The 23,077-nt window shown below is 38.3% G+C and overlaps 1 protein-coding gene across 9 annotated transcripts in view; it reads left to right on the top strand.

The window, feature by feature from the left end:
* Window positions 1-23,077, top strand: part of LOC105481342 (dedicator of cytokinesis 10) — a 281,662-nt gene that overhangs the window by 233,266 nt on the left and 25,319 nt on the right. For 6 of the 9 annotated variants that reach the window (XM_071073448.1, XM_071073449.1, XM_071073453.1 and 3 more), the window contains exons 32-48: window positions 1,837-2,012; window positions 2,139-2,255; window positions 3,693-3,804; window positions 4,403-4,524; window positions 4,612-4,726; window positions 4,808-4,874; window positions 5,101-5,148; window positions 5,721-5,822; window positions 8,172-8,296; window positions 10,264-10,376; window positions 12,556-12,693; window positions 13,411-13,593; window positions 14,132-14,242; window positions 15,446-15,661; window positions 17,092-17,149; window positions 17,480-17,578; window positions 21,578-21,684. In XM_071073448.1, coding sequence (XP_070929549.1) covers window positions 1,837-2,012; window positions 2,139-2,255; window positions 3,693-3,804; window positions 4,403-4,524; window positions 4,612-4,726; window positions 4,808-4,874; window positions 5,101-5,148; window positions 5,721-5,822; window positions 8,172-8,296; window positions 10,264-10,376; window positions 12,556-12,693; window positions 13,411-13,593; window positions 14,132-14,242; window positions 15,446-15,661; window positions 17,092-17,149; window positions 17,480-17,578; window positions 21,578-21,684 — 2,009 coding nt within the window. The remainder of the gene's footprint in view (window positions 1-1,836; window positions 2,013-2,138; window positions 2,256-3,692; window positions 3,805-4,402; window positions 4,525-4,611; window positions 4,727-4,807; window positions 4,875-5,100; window positions 5,149-5,720; window positions 5,823-8,171; window positions 8,297-10,263; window positions 10,377-12,555; window positions 12,694-13,410; window positions 13,594-14,131; window positions 14,243-15,445; window positions 15,662-17,091; window positions 17,150-17,479; window positions 17,579-21,577; window positions 21,685-23,077) is intronic. The other 3 variants (XM_071073450.1, XM_071073452.1, XM_071073451.1) reach the window with 3 other exon arrangements.

Below are 23,077 nucleotides of genomic sequence, written 5' to 3'. Positions count from 1 at the left end.
GGTGGGATTTTCTTTTTGTCTTTTTTTTTTTTTTTTTTTTTTGAGGCTGAATACTACTCCATCGCATGTATATACCATTTTTAATCCATTCATCTATGGATGGTCACCTAGGTTGTTTCCATAGCTTGGCTATTGTGAATAATGCTGCAACGTATCTCTTCAACATAATGATCTGAATTCTTTTGGATATATACCCAGAAGTTGGATTGCTAGATCATATGGTAGCTCTAGTTTTACTTTTTTGAGGACCTTCTATACTGTTTTCTATAATGAACGTATTCCACCAACCGTGTACAAGGGTTCCCCTTTCTTTACACCCTCACCAACACTTGTTCTCATTTGACTTTCTGATAATAGCCATCCTAAAAGGTATGAGGTAATAGTGCGTTGTGGTTTTGATTGGCATTTCCCTGATGATCAGTGATATTGATATTGAGCACTTTTTCTGTATCTTTTGGCCATTTGTATGTCTTCTTTCAAAAAATGTCTATTCAGATCCTTTGCCCATTTTTAAAACTTGGTGGGGTTTTTGTTTGTTTGTTTGTTTGTTTGTTGCTATTATGTCGTATGAGTTCCTTGTAGAGTTTGGATATCAGCCCTCATCAGATATGTGGTTTGCAAGCATTTTCTCCCAATCTGTAGTTTGCTTTTTCATTTTGTTGATTGCTTCCTTTGCTGTCCAGAAACTTTTTAATTTTATATAATCCTACTTGCTTATTTTTGCTTTTATTGACTGTGTTTTTGGGGTGATATTCATAAAATCATTGTGAATGCCAGTGTCAAAGAGCTTTCTCCCTATGTCTTCTTGTAGGTGCAAGTACTACTATTAATGGTTACATTTTAAAAACCCTTTGGACAATTTGAATAAATCCACTATTACTGGAAATTTTAACATTCTTTTCTCTATAATCCAGGCTCAAAATCTGGCAGTGCCTTTCTCTCCCCTTGCTCCCTCACATACTTAAGTCAACTTTTCCTAGTGATTTACCACTCAGTTTCTGCTACCCCAGCACAGATACCACGTTGTCACTTGTCCCCTCCCTCCCCCATTGCTACAATGTCCTGTACTGTATCCCTCACCCCACATCTCCCCACAGTCTAATTCATTTACACCCTGCCACACCATATTAATAAGTCAGTAAAGCATGAGCCTTATCAGGGCACTGATCTCAAAGCTGTCCATGTGTTAACATTTCTTACAGAATTAAATACAAATGGAGAGGGACCTAGATGGCAGCTAAGGAAATTGTACTGTTCTCCATCATCTAGCCCCAGCCTCTCAAGCCTAATTCTCTCACCATTCCTCTTTTAGCCATTGTGCTTATTGATTCCCACATACCCGTGCTCCCCTCCATACCTGCTCCCTTCCATATCTGTGCTTTCAGAATTCTGTGCCATTGAAAATCCAATGGCTTCTCCCAGCCTCCTGTTCCTTCCACTGCCTCCATCTGTTCCCACAAAGATCTGCACCTCCAAATTTTAAGTATCCTCAAAGGCTCATCTTGATGGATTCCTACTCATATCCTGATTCCTCCAAGCAGAAAATGTGTTTTCCCCTCTCAGCTCTTGTAATCCCGTAAATATGCTGTATTATGGGATTCAAAAGTTGATGTCGTGTGTTAGTTTGTGCCCGTATTTGTGTTTGTATACACAGAATAATCCCCTTACTGAATGCTCCTTGAGGATACAACACACCTCATTTCTATAGCAAGACTGTATTCCTGAATCCCTCCTAATGGTGGAAGAAGTTGATGGTAGTTGTTTGGTGTATCTGTCTCAATTATAAAGTGATCATTTGATTTTCAATAACATGAGTTATTTTCCTTCCTCACAAAGATATGCCTGAATATTCAGTCACAAATGAATTTTGTCGCAAACACTTCTTAATCGGAATTCTGCTCCGAGAAGTTGGCTTTGCCCTGCAGGAAGACCAAGATGTCAGACACTTAGCTTTAGCTGTCCTAAAAAATCTAATGGCTAAGCATTCGTTTGATGATCGATACAGAGAGCCAGTAAGTGATCTTCCTTTCTCCCTTCCCTAAACACCATTTAATGGCTCACTGCATTAAATGCATATGATACCGACAAGCCTATTGATTTTTATGTGAATCATTTCTTTTGGCTACCTTTTCACCTAGAGAAAGCAGGCCCAGATAGCAAGTTTATACATGCCCCTGTACGGCATGCTCCTGGACAATATGCCAAGGATTTATCTGAAGGACCTGTATCCTTTTACTGTCAACACATCTAATCAGGTACGTTTGCACAATAAGTCACATTTCGATGTTAATAAGGAATTTGTCTTTTTAAAATTATTTTTGCCCTGGGTAACCATTTCTTCTCATCTGTGAACATACTAGGCATTGAACAACACTTTCTGCTACGTACTCACATCGATGGGTCATTTGTTCCAGATATGTCCCTTTAGCCTTCCGCCTGATCCACCCTTCAACATTAGGCTTTCATTTCCCTCTGTTCTCTGTATCAGTTTCCAATTCTTTCCAGCTTTTACAGTTTCCTCTGTTGCAATCATGGCCCCTTCCTCAGTGGACACCTTCTCCTACCACTGTCTACATTACCTACATCCCCACCTGGTGTCAGAATAAATAGCCAAGTGCCTTATTTGTAGTCACAACCCAGGAGTGACTATAATCCTTCCTCCACTGAGGCACCACAGTGACTACGCACAATCCACTAGAGATCTGTTGCCTGTGTTCTAATCTCAGATGAAATAACCCACTGCTGAATCCAGTATCTAAGGAAGGTATTACCATCTAGGAGTTAGGAGCTATGCCTATGGATTTTTTTTTTTTTTTTTACCTTGTTCAAATCCCAGCAGTATCAGTGACTATCTGGGTGGCTGGAGATAAGTTAGTCAACCTCCTTAAGACTCCATTTCCTTCATTATAATATGGAATAAAATACCTAAATCACAGTGTCTTTATGAGGATTAAATTGTATACTAGAAAACATTTATTATAGAGCCTGGCAAATAATAAATATTTAAAATGTAGTTGTAGGCCAGGTATAGTGACTCACATCTCTAATCCCAGCAACTCTGGGAGGCCAAGATGGGAGGATCACTTAAGGCCAGGAGTTCAAGACCAGCCTGGGCAACACAGCAAGACCCCACCTCTACAAATAAGAAATTTTAAAAATTAGCTGGGCATGGTAGCACATACCTGTAGTCCCAGCTACTCAGGAGGTTAAGGGCAGGAGGATCCCTTGAGTCCGGAGGTTGAGGCTACAGTGAGCTATAATCATGCCATTGCACTCTAGCCTGAGTAACAGTAAGTTCCTGCCTCTTAAATAATGAAACAGAATAATTAAAACAAAATAAAATGTAGTTGACAATAATAGTAATGTACATAAGATAACTCATGGTAATAATGATATCCATAATGTGATCCATGAATATATCCATAACCAATCCAGCCATGTGGTCTACATATCTGTATCTAAAAGACTGTTTCTACAACATTGTAAAAAAGTCACATAAATCAAATTATAACTACAAGTATGGTTTTGGCTGTATTTGTTTTCACTGCCTACTTTAGCAGAAAACCTTTGAGGGGATATAAAAGAACAAATTAAATATCACTTAATTGGAAGTATAATGAAGATGGCATATGTGGGTTAACAATGTTGAAATACCGTGATTCCCATTAATCTTTACTATACTTTGAATACAGGGGTCTAGAGATGATCTAAGCACCAACGGCGGATTTCAAAGCCAGACAGCTATGAAACATGCAAACTCTGTGGATACATCATTTTCTAAAGATGTTTTAAATTCCATAGCAGGTACTTGAGATCTTCTGAGATCACTTATTTTTAACACTCATCCATGTTTACATTGTATATCATTGTGCTTTTTACTTAGTCCATAATTTATTATGCATAATCTATGTGGCAAAGTATACTACATTTATACAACCAGAGTCTTTTTAACATATTTCTTTGAATTCCATCCAGTGACTTCCTCTTCTACTTAGTGTTCATTATTACTTGGCTTGAGGAGCAGCCTACTTAGATGTTATCAAATTACTTTATTCTGGAAACCATCTTTAAGTTTTCACTGCAGACAGCCTTTTAAAATATAATGGATTTTCAACTTCAAGGATTATTTTTAAGAACTGTTTTGGAAATGTCATTTCAATTTCTCATAAACAATCAAAAGTTGAAAGCTCCTTCCCAAAAGTATCTTTATGAACTTTTACTAAAGCATTTTTAAAACAAGAGCTATCTTGAATGCCAGTCCCAGGCGCTGTTATGTTGGTCTTTCACAACACTGCTGCCACCTCAGTAATCAACATCTTTTTGGTTCATCATGTGAAGCTTTTGTGTGTGTGTGTGCCCATACATCTCATTCCCATATGTGTGCTGTGGCTTGTGTTTACAGCATTTTCATCAATAGCTATTTCTACAGTAAACCATGCTGACTCCAGAGCATCTTTAGCAAGTCTTGACTCCAATCCAAGTACCAATGAGAAGAGCAGTGAGAAGACGGACAACTGTGAAAAGGTACGGCTTCCCTCTCAAACCTACTGATCATTACAAGGCAGACGTCACTCACTCTCACTCAATCCTGATTGGTTCTTGAATTCCCAGATCCCAAGACCCTTGTCTTTGATTGGCTCAACTCTTCGATTTGACAAGTTAGATCAAGCAGAAACCAGGAGTCTCCTGATGTGTTTTCTTCACATTATGAAAACGATTTCGTACGGTAAATAGAACTCTTCAAAATTAATTTTTTTGAAAAAAAGAAAACCTGCAGATTCTCATGCTACGTGATGTTTCCTTTTAGAGACTCTGATTGCCTACTGGCAGAGAGCTCCCAGTCCAGAGGTGTCCGACTTCTTCAGCATCTTGGAGTAAGTTTTAGAGTTGATGACATAACACTTTTTTCTGGAAATTTCTAAATAGTCCACTATACCATGTTTCATTCAAGAACGCATATAGTAAGTTATCAATAATAACACATGAACTATTTAAAGAAAATTTAATATTTTTCTTTCAATATACTTAGATGAACAGTTTATATAATGAAAGAATATGAATAATTAGAACGTGGTTTTTTGTTTTTTTTTTCGTTTCTAGCGTTTGTCTTCAAAATTTCAGATACCTAGGAAAACGCAACATAATAAGGTAATAATTTTAAATTCCAATAGGTGAATCTGGTCTTTTAAAAAGCATATGACATGTATTAACATATCAGGTTAGAGTTATAAATATACGTTAGAAATCTTAAAATGCAAATAAGGATTGTTAGGTTGACTTCACATTAGACACAGAAGTTTGAAGATTGCCTCATACACATTGTAGATCTAGGAATAGTTCATGTTATCTAGGGAGAAAAGCACAAAAGCACAAATTTTTGAAAGAAAACCACATTTCATGTATCTTCAGAACGAATTTATCATTATATAGATATAACTTGGAAGATACCTATTTCAGAAGACATTTTCAGTAAACTAAAAGAAAAAAGTAATCTGGAATAACTTTGCACTGTCATCATTTTCTTATGAGATAACAATGTTTGAAGCACCTTCACGAAATCCCAATTTCTGATTTCCAAAGGAAAACAGGGTTTTATTTTTGACTAATTCACAGCATGTGAAATATTTCATTGTGCAGTAATCATTTTGTCAGTTGCCATTCATTTTTATATGTAAATTACAAACACTGAGCTATGATTAAAACTTCCATTTTCATTGCAGAAAAATTGCTGCTGCATTTAAATTTGTGCAGTCCACCCAGAACAATGGAACTCTCAAAGGATCCAATCCTTCCTGCCAGACATCAGGTCTCTTGTCACAATGGTAATGTCACATTTGCTTGGTATTTAAAATTATATATAGCTCTGTGTGTGTGTCTGTATATGCACATGTCAGAGGACACACACACACACACACACATATTTCTATTTATATATTCAAACCAAGTGCAGATTTCAAATAACTATGTGTCTATCTAAAGAAACTTCCTAGATACTTTACTGTCTGCCCTACTGGCTGGTAAAGACCAGAGATATATGTGTGCACTTAGAGCACAATCCCTTGCATAGACTGAACATTAATGAGTATTTTCATTTAACGAAACCTGAGACCTAGGCCCAATAAATGCCTCTTTTAATGCTAGCTAATCTTCCAGTGACAAACCAAAATGTGGGATCATGTCTCCCTAGGCTTTTCAGTAATTATAATATTTTTGCAATGTTCTTGAAGCTGAAATTGTTTCTTAAAGGGTCAAAGGCAATGAGGAAGCATGGATAGTCCCATAACCTCACTTTAGATTTCCTAGTCATTAGACTGATTTGACTAGCAGATAGGACCTGGAGATCATCCCTCACCAGCCTAACCAATGGGAAACATTTGCCCTGAAATTCTACCTAGAGCTCCTCTGGGTCTCATAAATGAGAAGTCTTTGCTAAAATTATCCCCACTTTGATTTATTCTTCCCAGAGGTATCATCATAATATATATTATGAATATTTTAGAAAGGATTTTAGAAAGAAATATGAAAGTAATACATAGCAAATAAATCATAAAATAAATTTTGCCTCCCTCCATGGGAATCCTTTGAAATTGCCCCCTTGTGAAAAGTAAATGAAAAAAAAAATATAATGGACATTTTTTGCAAATAATAACAGAATAGAAGAAAATAAAGAATTAGTTTCCATGTTTAATAATAGTGAGCCACCTGAGGTCACTCAAGTTTTGTAGATGGGTGGTGGGTTAGATTTCAGGCTGCTCCTGAAACATCTGGATGGGTCCTGGCCATTTCTGTCCCTCACATCCTAGAAACCAGGGCTTTTCCTCCACAAGTTCAGTCTGTACTACACTCAAAACCTAGAAATAAGCCAATCCAAATGCCTAAGGCCTACAGCCAAGGAATCACTCACTCTTTTTAGCTGCAGGAATGACCCAGGCTCCCCTGGCTATTGAAAGCCAAAGTCACATCTCCTGGGCCTCCACCCATCCAGGTTTTCGGATTTAGCCAGAACCAAAACAGCCTTTAAGAGTGGGAGAAAGAGTCATTTTTAGGTTAAGGCCTAAAAAAGGAATTAGGGAATACTTCAGGGTATTTCCAAATGCTGCTTTCTTTACGTAAGTGTTTTTATAAATAGTTTTTATGACAGCACATATCCCAAGAATTATCAACCTATTTCCTTGGCCAAATGATAATGTCAGGAGTAGGAAATATTCCCACTGCCACAGTAACACTGGCTTATTTTTCCCAGCTGGAAATGCCATGGGGTGTTGAATGAGTCATTGCAGGCCATTGTCATTGCCCTGGAAGCACAGAGGCACAGAAGTCCTTCAACTACCTAACTCCCACAACCATCACATGTCAGCCTCCTGTGGACATGACACCAATGAAATGACAAATCAACAGGAATGTCCAAATACAAATACCTCGGAAAGCAAGGGTTGTTTTAGAACCCGATTTTTACACTTTATCTCTTTTTTTTTTTTTTTTTTTTTTTTTTTGAGACGGAGTCTCGCTGTGTCTCCCAGGCTGGAGTGCAGTGGCGTGATCTCGGCTCACTGCAAGCTCCGCTTCCCGGGTTCATGCCATTCTCCCGCCTCAGCCTCCCAAGTAGCTGGAACTACAGGCGCCCGCCACCACGCCCAGCTAGTTTTTTGTATTTTTAGTAGAGACGGGGTTTCACCATGTTAGCCAGGATAGTCTTGATCTCCTGACCTCCTGATCCACCCGCCTCGGCCTCCCAAAGTGCTGGGATTACAGGCTTGAGCCACCACGCCCGGCCCTCTTTAAAAATAAGTTGATGCATCTGAGCTATACAATATTGTACCTTTTAATGTCCACCACTGTACCTTCCTGATCAGCCAGTAGCCAACTTAACATTCATAGAATCCCATTATTTCATAAACAATAATGAATATGCTTGAATAGATTTCACTCAAGGATCTGTTATTCTATAGATTATCCTTCTGAACGCTATTTTGGCTTAAATGAAATTTCTCCAAAAGTACTTTAAAAAGTCCCTCTCATCATGTCACCTGTAATTAATATTTGTAATAAAAAGTTGCTTTCCAAACTAGTTTTTAATGTTTGACTCAATTTAGAACATTTGAATGAACAAGTATTATTTGGCTGTAACATCCCTAAAATAACTCTAATCACTTTTCTTATTTCATTTTCAGGATGCACTCCACTTCCAGTCATGAAGGCCATAAGCAGCACAGATCACAAACTTTACCTATAATTCGAGGCAAAAATGCACTTTCTAACCCCAAACTCTTACAGATGTTAGACAATACCATGACCAGTAAGTAAACTGAAATAACAGGAACAAGATGGTTACCAGTTTTTCTCTAGGTATGTGTAGGACATGAAATGCACTAAAACCACTGCTTTTAAGGTTTGCTGTAGCTCTGGAAATATTTCTTTTTTTTTTTTTTTTTTTTTTTTTTTTGAGGCAGAGTCTCCCTCTGTTGCCCAGGCTGGAGTGCAGTGGCCGGATCTCAGCTCACTGCAAGCTCCGCTTCCCAGGTTCACGCCATTCTCCTGCCTCAGCCTCCCGAGTAGCTGGGACTACAGGCGCCTGCCACCTCGCCCGGCTAGTTTTTTGTATTTTTTTAGTAGAGACGGGGTTTCACCGTGTTAGCCAGGATGGTCTTGATCTCCTGACCTCGTGATCCACCCGTCTCGGCCTCCCAAAGTGCTGGGATTACAGGCTTGAGCCACCAGGGAGTGGTTAAAAAAAATGTAGTGCCCGATGGTGAAGAAAGGGGAAAGGCAGAACCCTCAATTATCATATGTTTAGCATAGCTCCCTTGGAAACAAGTGACTTTCAGCATTGTGCAGGTTATGGAGGCTGCTGTCAAACAGATGATTACTGCTTCCTCTGTGGGGAGGAGATAAAGTTGCCAATGTCCCAGAAGCAGCAAGGGTGACATCTTGAACCTAGAGATGCATACACTCCGGCTTGTGAATGAGGGTAAAATGGAGGCCAGCGTTTTGTAAGCATGTAATTTGAGGACTAAACTCTGACCTTTTCTCTTCTCTTGCCCAAATTCTTAAGAGGCCTGGAAAGTCACACCAGTCTCATCAGAGGGGTTTTAGTTAGCCTTATATAACATGGCTTACTTTCCAACCTGACTCTGGCATAACATCACATGAGAGATAAAGAAAGAAATCAAAATATTTTACCCCCAAATATATGTGTGTGTGTGTATATACATATATATATATATATATATATATATATATATATATATATATATATATTTGCCATGTCTTAAAACAGCCTTGCAGAGTTGTCTCTTATGGGGAAAAATTTGCATTCTGTAAAGAATCCCCTTTCCCTCTTCAGGTCCTTTTCTTGATCCAGGAGAGAATCAGTTGAGAGTCTGGCACCTTTTTCAGTCTGATAAGAAACATTTACAGTCTCTTCTCTCTGAAGTCTGCCATCTGGAGGCTTCATCTACATAATAAGAACGTTGGTCTCCACAATCCCCTTTCTTAGCCCAGACATTTCCTTTCTATTGATTCCTGGTCTCTAGATAAACTCTTTCAACCATCACCAATCAGAAAATCTTTGAATCCACCCATAAGCGCCCCTCTCCCCAACTTTCAGTTGTCTTGTCTTTCCAGACCAGACCAATGTACATCTTACATGTATTGGTTGACATCTTATGTGCCCCTAAAACATATAAAACCCAGCTGTAGCCCAAACACCTTGGGCACATGTTCTCAGGGTTTCCTGAGGGCTGTGTCACAGGCCATGGTCACTCATATTTGGCTCACAATAAATCTCTTCAAGTATTTTACAGAATTTGACTCTTTTCATTGACAGATTGTTAGCAATTATGGGCACGTGGCCCACAGTTACTTGTTTGGAGGTATTTGCCTCAATCTATAAATACACTTTGTGACTTTCTGAGGGGACATGAAGACTGTCCACTGAGACTGTACATTTGGTCTACTAGCCCAGAAGCCTAGAACTTGAGACAGCCTGATTATGAAAGAAATATGACCCTGTCTTTGGCCAAATTAATGGAAAATAACTCAGAAACAATGGAAACCCCACAACTGATATATGCAAAGGGCACACACACTAAAGACTCTAGTACTTTTAATTCAGCCAATGAAGAAACTGAACAAACAAAAGCACTTTGATTTAATAATTAATCAAAATGCCAGTAAACTTTGAATATATTGTAATGAAAGGAAATACTTTATAGGGTACAAAGTATTGTCTTAGACTTTTATGCATGTTTTTTTATTTTACAGGCAACTCCAACGAAATAGACATTGTGCATCACGTAGACACGGAGGCCAATATTGCTACGGAGGTGTGCCTCACTATTCTAGACCTGTTATCGCTCTTCACTCAGACTCACCAGGTGAATATGACAACATTTTATGCAAAAATGATGAAATGTGAGGTGGAAAAACCATGTGAAGTCAAAAACATGTTTTTTTAAAATTATTTATGAAATCAATTAACCTTATATAAATCAACCCAAGTGTGAGTGGAAAACATGTTAAAGATGAGATTTTGATTTTATCACAGGTTGACTAATGTTTGCTTGATATGTACATGTATGCATTTCACTATTGTCAAATAGTCTTTCTTCCTCATTTATCTTGCTTCACTCTCAGGCAAGCTGGACTGAGTGGGAATGTGACTCTGTACTTTTTCAGTAGAAGAGAAAGCGATAAATGGTCCTGTGTATTAAATTTACAGCTAGATCTAAAGAAAGCTAATAATGTTGAACATCTTTTTGTGTGCTCATTTCACATTCAGATAACTTTGATGAAATGATTATCACTACTTAGAATGGCTAAAATTAAAAAGACTGACCATCTAAAGTTTTGGCAAGGATATGGAGAAACTAGAACTCCCATTTATTGACAGTGGGAATGCAAAATGGTAAAAACACATTGGAGAATAGTATGGCAGTCTCTGAAAAGCTAATCATACATCTATCATATGACCACCCATTCCAATACTATAATAGTTATTTACCCAGGAGAAGTGAAAGCATATCTCCACACAAAACTTTGTACACAAATATGCATGGCAGCTTTATTTTAATAGCAAAAAAAAAAAAAAAGAAAAAAACTAGAAACAACTCAAGTATACATCAACAGGTGGATAGATTTAAAAAGCTGTGGTATATCCATACAATAGAATACTACTCAGCAGTTAAAAGAAATAAACTACTTATCCATGCTATAACATGGGTGAAACCCAAGAAACCAGAAACAGTATATACTATATTACTCAGTGTATATTATTCCATTTATACGAAATTTTAGAAAATGCAAACTATAGAAACAAAAAGCAGATCAGTGGTTGCCTAGGGATGTGGAAGAAGGATGGGAGGAAGGAATTACAAAAAAAAGTATTTAAAAACTTTTGAGAGTGATAGATATGTTCATTATCTTGATTGTGGTGATGGTTTCATGGGTATATGCAAGTGTTAAACTTATTAAATTATACATGTCACATGAGTTCTATTTACTGTATGTCAATTATATTTCAATAAAGCTACTAAAAACATTTGCAGCTCCTACCAAATGAGCTTAAATACCTAGGCTAGCACATTAAAGATTGAGCCAGGGGCAGCTGTGGTGGCTCATATCTGTAATTCCAGCACTTTGGGAGGCCAAGGAGGGAGGATCACTTGAGCCCAGGAGTTCAAGACCAACCTGGGCAATATAGTGAAACTTCATCTTTACAAAAAAATTTAAAAATTAGTCAACTATGGGGACACATACCTGTAGTCCCAGCTATTTGGAAGGCTGAGGTGGGAGGATCACTGGAGCCCAGGAAGTGGAGGTGCAGTGAGCTATGATGGTGCCACGACACTCCAGCTTAGGTGACAGAGTGAAACCTTGTCTCAAAAAAAAAAAAAGATTGAGCCAGGAAAATTTGGATTCTTTGAATAAAGTCTACACAGAACAGCATAATTATGCCAAGAAAGCCCTACTGCAGGTGAAATGTCAGCATGGTGGTAGAGAAAGTAATGACTATATTGATTCTTTATCAGGCTATGAAAATGTCACTCAAATCTCACAAATTTTAAGGACTTTACTAGTGCCTTCAAGAACCTGTGACCTCATCTCCCATTTCTCCCCTAACCCCACCTCACTTGCCATTGCACCAGCTACTCTGCTTTTCTTTCTCAACCTTGAACTCATAAGCTCCTTTCCCAATCAAGGCCCTTGGACTAGCTGTTTCTCCCCCATGGGACAATCCTCCCAGATCTCTCCAGGGCAGGCCCCTTGAGCTCACGTGCCAATTTTCCATTAGAGAGGTCTTTGCAGACTACCCTATGGAAGTAATTCTACCCTCAAAGCAACTAGTTTCAATCACATCATCCTAGTCTATTTCAATTTGTCATGTTTTTTCAATCACTGCTATGTAAGTTTCACAGTAAACATCAACTGTGTCTCCTTGTTCAATCCTTTACTTCTAGAATAGTGCCTCACCACAATAGGTTCGCAACAAACATTTTTGATAGAATGCAAATTTTCTTTCACTTATCCTGAATAACATCTGCATTGAATTTCCAGAGACAACTCCAACAATGTGACTGTCAAAATTCATTGATGAAAAGGGTCTTTGATACCTACATGCTCTTTTTCCAAGTCAATCAGTCAGCCACAGCACTGAAGCATGTGTTTGCCTCCTTGAGATTGTTTGTATGCAAGGTAAGGATCCTCCAGGTTTCAGTGAAGTTTAGGTAGGATGACAGTAAACCCATAGAACAGTAAACCCATAGGAATCCCTGCGTCTCTCAGTAGAGAGGGAAGAAGGATTGTTTTCTTCAATTTGGGTTTTATTAGACATTGATTCCTGGTCTCAAAATGAGTGCACAGCCTTGACAATATGTCTGCTCAAATACCAGAAGATATTAGCATCTGGTGACAATTAGCATCTGGTCACCAATTCTTTGAGTTATCTGTGTTTGCAGCACCAAGTTAGGTAAAATGCACCCCTTGAACTGTCATATCCATCCATATCAAGTTAAAGATTCCACATTAAAGTGGATACAGCCACTGCCTTTGAGGACACTTGTAAATAACACCTGTGATTTTAACAATGTCAGATGAATTGAGGTCATTTCAAAGCTCTCATTCCCTTATTTTGGACCGTCATCAGTTACTGATACAAAGGATACTTATACAATGTAGAGAATAATTATGTCTAGGAAAAAAAGATAAATGCTAACATAGACCTTAACAAATTCTATCCTCCTCACTTGCAAATGAAAAAAAAAAAAAAAAAAAAAAAAAGACCAGATTGAAAAAAAAAAACAAAAAAAAAAGGAGAGGGATTTTGTTTGTTTTAGGGAATTTTAAAGTATGAGCATGAACAGAGCAAAATGAAGGCATGTTGCTCCTTCACCCATTCTTTCATTTCTGCAGTTTCCTTCAGCGTTCTTTCAAGGGCCTGCCGACCTCTGTGGATCATTCTGTTATGAAGTCCTAAAATGCTGTAACCACAGGTCACGGTCAACTCAGACAGAAGCCTCAGCCCTTCTGTACTTTTTCATGAGGAAGAATTTTGAATTTAACAAGCAGAAGTCAATTGTCCGGTCCCACTTACAAGTAAGTGCTGCCAATTTTCATTAACATTGTTGTTAAAACCACTGATCTGTTTCAGCAATGCTTAAAGCCTACTGTCCTCAGGGCAAGCCGTTACTAACTCCTCCACCAAAGTCCTCCTTAAAGACACCCATAGCATTCAGTTCTGTTTAATGGGAGGGGCGCCGCTGGGCAGAAATCAGCAGAGCCCCATCTCCACTTGTACTTTCCTTTCTTCTTCCAGGAAATAGAATCACATGGAATAAACAACTAAGGAAACCATGGCTAGCTCCAGCAGGTCAAACCCCACCAAATTCCAAACATAATTTTTTTTTCTTCTAGGCATCCCGAGATTCCAAGATTCCTGCAGCCTCTCTTAGATATTTAAGATTATAGGAAACACACTAGATTTAATAATACGTTCTGGAGCTTTAATACATAAACACATCTTTTATTGGACCTACAGGGAGAAAGTAATTGTACATTTACCCAGCCCAGTGGATTTCTTTAAGAAGACTATTTCTGGTCTTGTTTTTGAGAGTTCATTTTTTTTCTCTTCCAGCTCATCAAAGCTGTGAGCCAGTTAATAGCTGACGCTGGGATCGGAGGCTCTCGGTTTCAACATTCGCTTGCAATTACCAATAATTTCGCCAATGGAGACAAGCAAATGAAAGTAAGAAATGCTTTGTGGGCTTTTACTACAGAATTTGTTAAAATCTGAAGTGGATTCTTTTTGTGAGATACCAAAATCATAGAAATAGATCGGATATGGTGGTTCACGCCTGTAATCCCAACACTTTGAGAAGCCAAGGCAGGAGGATCGCTTAAGGCCAGGAGTTTGAGTTTGAGGCTACAGTGAGCTATGATGGCACCACTGCACTCCAGCCTCGGTAACAGAGCAAGACCTTGTCTCTAAATAATAATAATAATTGTTTATTTTGTTTATTGAGACTTTGAGCTTTGAGCCCTCCTCAAAGTAAATGATCAAGTTTATTGTTTGAATCGCTAAGCAGCTCTTACACTTTAAGCATGTGATCTGTTAAGTGGCATTCCCAATATGCATGGTTGAATGGCCTAGAACAAGAGGATTTACCGTAAATATCCAGAAATACAATGACTCCCTCCTAACTCTATTTGGGGGAAAATTCATCTTATCTTTTGTTTAGTGCTTTCTGAAGACTTCTCCTGTAGTCATTATACTGAAAAGTCCAAGTCTAGAGCCAGACTTCAGTCACGGCTGGACCCAGGGATTAAAATAATTTTCAGACCCATCCCTCCACTGCTTCGATCTTGCCTCTCTCACTGTCTGTCAGTTCAGCTTTCCTCTTTGTTTACTTATTTCCAGACAGGTTATCGCCCTGGGCATGTTCTCAGAAATTCTAAGGACCCTATTGGTATCTTATGAGTAGAAAATCACCTTGTTTGATAGTTCCAATTAAAGTCCCACAACTGAATCTCTTTGATCCAAGCTTAAATCATATGCTTATCCCTAAACCAATCACTGTAGCCTGGAGGATCAAAAAATAGAATTGGCCAGGCCAGTGTTATGTGCCACCCATGGTCCCTAGGAGTAAAGTCAGACCTGTGCAAATCACACAAACTAGAGTCAGGAAGGGGAATATATCTCAAAGACAATCAGGATGTTTTACCAGAAGGTGTGCTTGAAGACAAAAGAATAGAGCCTCCTGAAATTTTTATCTTCAAATGTGTATATCCACAGTCATAAAACATAGAATGCACATATATAGAATGCACACATTTATAACTATAGAATGCTCCAAACTGTGATGCCTAGCTATAATTAATAGCATGACTTGAAGTCAGTTAACCTACAGGTTCTAAACAGATAATGACCCAGGCTCTCTCTTTTCCAAAGAACAGCAATTTCCCAGCAGAGGTGAAAGACCTGACTAAGCGTATAAGGACTGTTTTGATGGCCACAGCTCAGATGAAGGAGCATGAGAAGGATCCCGAGATGCTGGTGGATCTCCAGTACAGCCTGGCAAACTCCTATGCAAGCACTCCCGAACTACGGAGGACCTGGCTGGAAAGTATGGCCAAGATTCATGCCAGAAACGGAGATTTATCTGAGGTGATTAGCCAAGGCTCGGTCATTTACCATCAGTATTGTCCTCTTTATCAGGAAAATTGGATCTTCATTTATAGCATGGACTAGAAAAAGAAGCTATGTTTTTCCACTAATCTAGAAATGACTCAGTTATATATCATATACAATAAATTTGCATATCGCGTTCAAGGATACCTGACTCTAAGTAAATGACATCAAATAAAGGCCAGAGTCAGTGGGGGCAACTGCAGGTGTATAAATTGTAACGCAACGCTGAATGCTAAAAACCTGAGGCTAAGGAGGAGTGTGGTAGGGGTGTCTGGCAATTGAGTCATTAAATTAATGTTCTGTGTTTTAAAACTTCTTCTCTGCAACTGGAGTTGAATGGGGAAGCTTGCCACCATAGTGAGTAAACTCAGGCAGGGGGAATCAGTCCTCATTTACAGCAGTCTGAACTGGCCATAGAAAAATTAATGATCCTTAGCACCACATGAGGAGAGTCCACTGTGCGAAGATTATAAGTCAACACTTAACTTTTTATGTCAGTTTCAATACCGGGTGGATCATATGCAGCAATTCATAGCACCCAAGGGCTTCTGAGTACCAAATGGGAAGTTCTACTCCATTCCAGAACTATGTCCCTTTGGGGAAGAGATTAATTTGTCTAGGATAGTCCTAAACTCTGAATCTCTTTTAAACACATGTGGTAATCAGGGACTCTGGAATGGAAACCACAGGCCTGGCTTGGCAGCAAGCCAAGTGAGGACAGGAATGAGAAGCCCTTGGGCTGCTCTGAAAATGATGAAATTCCTCCATAAAACCTCAAAAGGAAAAAGCTGAAGTCATTTGGAATCTTTAGCAAGTTGAGTTTTAATATGGATTCAGCAATGTTCAGGGCTTCATAAGAAACATTAGAGTAAAATATAACATCACTCACATAACCTGGTTTGTGGGGAGCCCAGGTGTTAGTTACATCAGGTCACACTACTTAATCAAGCACTCACTTGTGAAGTGACCGTTTTAAAGGCAACACAAATTCAGAGGGGCTATTCCTGGAGGTAAAAAAAAGTTATTTAGAAGGCAGATTCTTTTTATTTCCAATTTATATCTAAATACTAGAATTATAGTTTTAATTGTAAAAGGAGAACTATGATTTATTTTTAATATAGGCTTAGACATTAAAGGAGGAAGATAATTCTATGGGAAAATTCTTTGGGCCAGCTCCTTCAGCCATCTCCAGACTAATCAAGAACAAACAAAAACCCAAATATTCATTTTATTCTTGATGGTGAATTTTTTGGAAATACAATTGATTCTTGCTTTCAATTCGGTGTTTACAAAGGATCCTTCTACATAACATATTCTGATATGGAATACTGACTCGCCTTGGAAGATTAGCCCTAATTATATTAAACTGCATCCCCTGAGCCTCTTTATTTTCTTTCTCATTACAGGCTGCCATGTGTTACATCCATATTGCTGCTCTCATTGCAGAATATCTGAAAAGAAAGGGTAAGATGACCACGTGAGGGAGATAAAAAGCCCAGATTTCAACACACTGAAGCCTAATAGAAATAATGTATTAATTTTACATTTTATTAATCTGTTATGTTTAATTAAGTAATAATTGCTTTCACAGATACTTCTAATTATGCTGTACTTTAACATTTTCAGTCTGTTATGCCACTGACATATTTATTCTATGTACAGCAAAGGCTAACTGAATGGTCAACTTCTTAGTTCAAAACGAGAATGCATCATTGGCTAACAATTTGTAGTCTCAAAAGCTTGTATTAACATAAACATGTAGCAACGTCCTAACCTCATCTTGCACTACCATAGGTTACTGGAAAATGGAAAAGATTTGCACAGCATCCCTGCTCTCGGAGGATACCCACCCCTGTGATAGCAACTCATTACTAACAACTCCCAGTGGAGGAAGTGAGTGACCTAACTGCTCATTTATCCCAATGCAGAGGAAATCAACTTGCTGCTTAAATTCTACTTCAGTGAAACCTTCTTTATTCTTTTTTTTTTTTTTTTTTTTTTTTTTTTTTGAGATGGAGTCTCGCTCTGTCGCCCAGGCTGGAGTGCAGTGGCCGGATCTCAGCTCACTGCAAGCTCCGCCTCCCAGGTTTAGGCCATTCTCCTGCCTCAGACTCCCGAGTAGCCGGGACTACAGGCGCCCACCACCTCACCCGGCTAGTTTTTTGTATGTTTTAGTAGAGACAGGGTTTCACCGTGTTAGCCAGGATGGTCTCGATCTCCTGACCTCGTGATCCGCCCGTCTCGGCCTCCCAAAGTGCTAGGATTTAAATACATTCTTAGAAGCAAAAACTATCTCAGATCTACACAACTTACTCTGCAAAACACTTAAACTCCTGCCATTCAGAAATCCCATCCAAAATTTATGAAATTTAAATAACTGAAAAGTTGTCAGCAAATAGAACTGTATGTTCTCCAACATTCAAGTTTATGAGTTACGGCCATATTTAGCTACCAATCTGCATGCCAGTCTGCCATAGGGATTTTACTCTGAATTGCAAGAGGAATCTATTTTAATTTTTAAATGTAATAAAACTGTTGATTCCAAATAAAAGATAGGGCCAGGCGTGTTGGCTCACACCTGTAATCCCAGCACTTGGAGGCCAAAGTCTCTACTAAAGTACTGGTCTCTACTAAAAATACAAAATGTAGCCGGGTATGGTGGCGGGCACCTGTAATCCCAGCTACTTGGGAGACTGAAGCAGAAGAATCTCTTGAACCCAGGAGGCGGAGGTTGCAGTGAGCCAAGATCACACCACTATACACCAGCCTGGGCAACAGAGTGAGACTCCATCTCCAAAAAAAATAAAAAGAAAAATGAAGACATATACATATATATATACTATATATGTAGGACTTTATAATCAGCGTGTTCCATTTCATTTTTAAAAAGTATAAATGACAATTTATAACATATGGTTTATGGTACAGATTTCCTTTAGAAATATCCCATCAATGTCTGATTTCTTGAAATTATAATGACTAAAGAGTTACTCTTTGCACAAAAAAGTGGGTGATATAGTTTATACATTTAATCTACATTCTCTTGCAAAAGTTTGTTCAAATCTGAATTTTATGAACTGTAGTCTATTTGATAACACTGGTTTAACTTTCCAAATGCAGTGGAAAACTCAGTGTACAAACAACAGAAATACATTTTTAGATGTTGAAAATCAGAATACTTAAAACGAAATGTAAATGGACTTTACTTGCTATATTTCAGAAACATAATTCATCCCTTATTCATTTAAATATTTGTAGGTTTTCTAAAAGGTCTCAGTGGAGTTTGCATATAAGACATTTGAACTGGCCAGGCACCATGGCTCACGCCTGTAATCCCAGCACTTTGGGAGGCTAAGGAGGGTGGATCACAAGGCCAGGAGTTTAAGACCAGCCTGGCCAAGATGGTGAAACCCCATCTCTACTAAAAATACAAAACAAAAAAAAAAATTAGCGGGCATGGTGGCAGGTGCCTATAATCCCAGCTACTCAGGAGGCTGAGGCAGAGAATTGCTTGAACCCAGGAAGCGGAGGTTGCAGTGAGCTGAGATCACACCACTGCACTCCAGCCTGGGCAACAGAGCAAGACTCCATCTCAAAAAAAAAAAAAAAAAAAAAAAAGACATTTGAACCAAATGACCAAAGCAAACTGAGAGACAGTGAGGTCACTTGTTTGAGGACCTTGGAGAAGACGCCAGATGTGGCACCCTGTGGCACCCATGGCTCATGTCCACCCTAAAATTCAGGAATCTTCTTGCTTAGTGTCACATGTCCCATTTAGCCTGATTTTTATATGCAAGTCATCAAAAACATCATTGCCTTATTTAACATGCCCTTCCTCCTCCTCTATTGCTTATCATAACCAGATGCCATAACGTTCCATAAAGACTTTCAAATTCTAAGAACAAAATTGAAAAAAACCGATAAAAGCAGGTGTTAGTTTGAGAACTTGTGGAAACTTATATGCCAAAAAGTTGTGTGAATCTTTCATATTCAAAATGCTTTAAATGCCCAATGTTAGACCTAAGGTGATATTAGAATATAATGTGTTCAACAAGAAAAGGATATATTTGTTTAGGAAACGTTAAAATTAGGAAGGTGATCATCTATGACATATTAACATATATCTGATGATACATTAACTGATGATATAGGCTATGATATATTAGCATATTCTAACTAGCACATATCATCAGCATATATGTGAATGTCATTGGCATGTATTTGAAGCCCTTAATATACTTTTCTATTTTGATATTTTTGAGTCAAAGGAGTGAACTATCCCTTCCCTACAATGTGCACAATGGTATGAATATAGGCAAATATAGGCGACCCCAGAAAGTACAGCTGCTTCAGTTGTACTAATAAGTGATCATCATCCTGCAAGAAGTATGTTGTGACTTCTCCTCCTTCAATTAACTCTGATATAGTTTAATATATGTTTAATATTAGAAAAAGTAGAAAACTAAAATTTATATAAAAGCAAGTATTAGATTGCAATAATTATTATATTTATAATTTCTAGCATGTTTGGGGGGTGATCATTTAGTTACATAACCAATGAGCTGATTATTAAAAGCAAAAATATTCCACAAAAGTATTAGCTATAACTTAAAAAGCACCACACTAAGCCCTGTACCAGCAATGTCTCAATTAGTTGCCAGTAACAAATCTGTGAGTTAGGTGCTATTATCACCTCCTGTTTATATAGGTGAGAAAAACAAGAGAGGCTAAATAATCTGCCTCAAATGTCCTGGTTAGCTTGTGTTGGAGCCAAAGTTCAGAGGCTGGTCTGTCACTCCAGCTAGTGCTTTTCTAGTCACTCACATTCCCCACAATTCAGATCTATCTCTCCTCTGGGAATGTTGCCCGTTGTCAGCTGTTTTCACATGTATCTGTAGAGGGAGGCCTTTTTAAATCTTGTTGGCTAAGATACTAAGAAAATTTGAAAAGGTTTCTACATAATGTAAAAGAGTGACATATAGCAAGTATTGGCCAGGCACAGTGGCTCACGCCTGTAATCCCAACACTTTGGGAGGCTGAGGCAGGCAGATCACCTGAGGTCAGTAGTTTAAGACCAGCCTAGCCAACATAGTGAAACCCCATCTCTACTAAAAATAGAAAAATTAGCTGGGCATGGTGGCGGGCGCCTGTAATCCCAGCTACTCAGGAAGCTGAGGCAGGAGAATCGCTTGAACCCAGGCGGGAGGCGGAGGTTGCAGTGAGCCAAGATGGCACCATTGCACTCCACCCTGGGCAACAAGAGTGAAACTCCGTCTCAAAAAAAAAGCAAGTATTGGGCATTGTCTTGTCTTGTGGGGGAGCCATTAGGGGAGAGATAGGGTCCTACTCTGTCACCCATGGCATGGTGATAGCTCACTCCAGCCCCAAACTCCTAGGCTCAAGCAATCCTCCTGTCTCAGCCTCCTAAGTAGCTGGGATTACAGGCACCCACACATCCAACTATAAGCATTGTCTTTATAATGTGCTGCGTGTACCCGGTATTTTCTCAAATATTAATGTTTTGAGTCCTTTCAACATCCTTTGAGATAGATATTAATGTCCCCAGTTTAACAAAAGAAGGACACAGTCTCAGAGATTAATTAAAGCAGAAGATTGGAAGTGTAACATCTACCCACAAATCTTATGTTCTGTCCATAATCCCATGCTATCTCTTTATTAAAAATACCATCTGAAAATGATACAAAAATTATAAAAAGGGGAATATTGTTTGTCTGGCAGACAGTATTTATCAACAGTCATAATCTAACCATCTTGTTGATTATGCGAGCTTTGTAATACTACCAATTGGTAACATCATGAAGAAAGGCATTATCTAATCTAAGCAAAATTTGTCTCAAATAATAACATTTTATTCTGCTTGGTCCTCCCAAGGCATGTTCTCTATGGGATGGCCAGCTTTTTTGAGCATTACACCAAACATTAAGGAAGAAGGAGCAATGAAAGAGGATTCCGGAATGCAAGATACACCATACAATGAGGTTAGACCAAAATTATCGCATGTACAGTAACTAAGTGAAGAGATGCATTGGCTTGTGACATTAAGCTAAATAAGAGGAAGCAAGCTTACAGCTGTTCTATAATATAACTTAATTAGACGAAATGTAGGCTAAAATCAAGCCAAGATTAGTAGATACCAGATTTCAGTAAAAATTTAAACTATGTCTTACTTCTGTAAGATGGGCTCAAATGTATATTATCAGCTCTTCTATAAGATAATATCTCTGGCCTTTTGGTAAAGGTGATAAGGGATGCTAAATTTTGCGAACTGATCATAGCTTTTTTTCTAAAAGCATTAGCAAGTTTATTTACAAATGCAGGTGGACGTAAAAGTTCACTAGTTTAGAAAAACTTCTGTTATGGAACATAAGCAGAGTTATTTTTCATTAACACAAAAAGAAACGTTCTACTGGGAATTACTTAGCAATAGTTCTGGTGAAGAAAACAGAATTCCTCTCATTAAGTAAAATATTTTATAAGCTAATTTTTAAGTCAGTATTACATAAATGGAAAAAATTACACAGAAAGTAAATTTTCAGATGAATATTAATACAATTTTACACATGGTTCTACATCAATTTAGCATATATTGCAAATAAATGAAGTAAATGTAATTACATATTTATGTTAACTATTTTAAATAATGTTTAAGAACCTTTTCTTAAAGGAAATTGTTGAAAACATTCCAACAATATCATACATTTGCTTGAAAGCTTATATAACTTTATTCAGTTGAAAATTTATTAAGCCACTAGTATATGAAAGGAATTGAGGTAAGGGCAGGGAAAAAAAATAAGGTATAATTCCTGCTCTCAAAGAATTTAGAATATTGAGAAAGACAGTTCCTACAGAGTGGGGAATGGCCAGGCAAAAACAGATGCCCAGTGACCAAATCTAGGTATCATATACACTTGCAATTAGAAGGGGAAGTTTTTTTTTTACATGACAATTGTTGAAATGGTGATGAATAGAATGTAAATAAAAGCTCTTCATTTTTTTTGTGCTGAGTCTTGATAGGACTTGAAGGTGTGAAATAAGAAGGTTCTTATAGGTGCAGCTGTAACACAGACAAAAGTATGGAGGTCAGAGAGTGTTCTAATAATGGAGTGGTATATGGTATGGCCAAATGCAAAGTCAATGACAGAGCACTGAAAGAAGGGGTCACTGAAAGGGAGGTTGGTGCCTGATTGTGGAGCTTCTTGAAGGCATGCTAGAGTTTGGACAGCAGCTTACATACTGGAGTTCCAACAAAGGTTTAAGGCACTGGAGGTCTCGTGATCAGATTTGTGTTTTACAAAGAAAGATGACTGGAGAGCAGCAATTGGAGAGGGAAAACAGATTCGCTCAAAACTGTTGCAGGGGTCAGGGAGTACG

This window comes from Macaca nemestrina, chromosome 11 (assembly GCF_043159975.1).
Source record: "Macaca nemestrina isolate mMacNem1 chromosome 11, mMacNem.hap1, whole genome shotgun sequence".
NCBI lineage: Eukaryota > Metazoa > Chordata > Mammalia > Primates > Cercopithecidae > Macaca > Macaca nemestrina.
The sequence above is the reverse complement of the archived record's forward strand: the minus strand, read 5'-3'. Positions and strand labels throughout refer to the sequence as shown.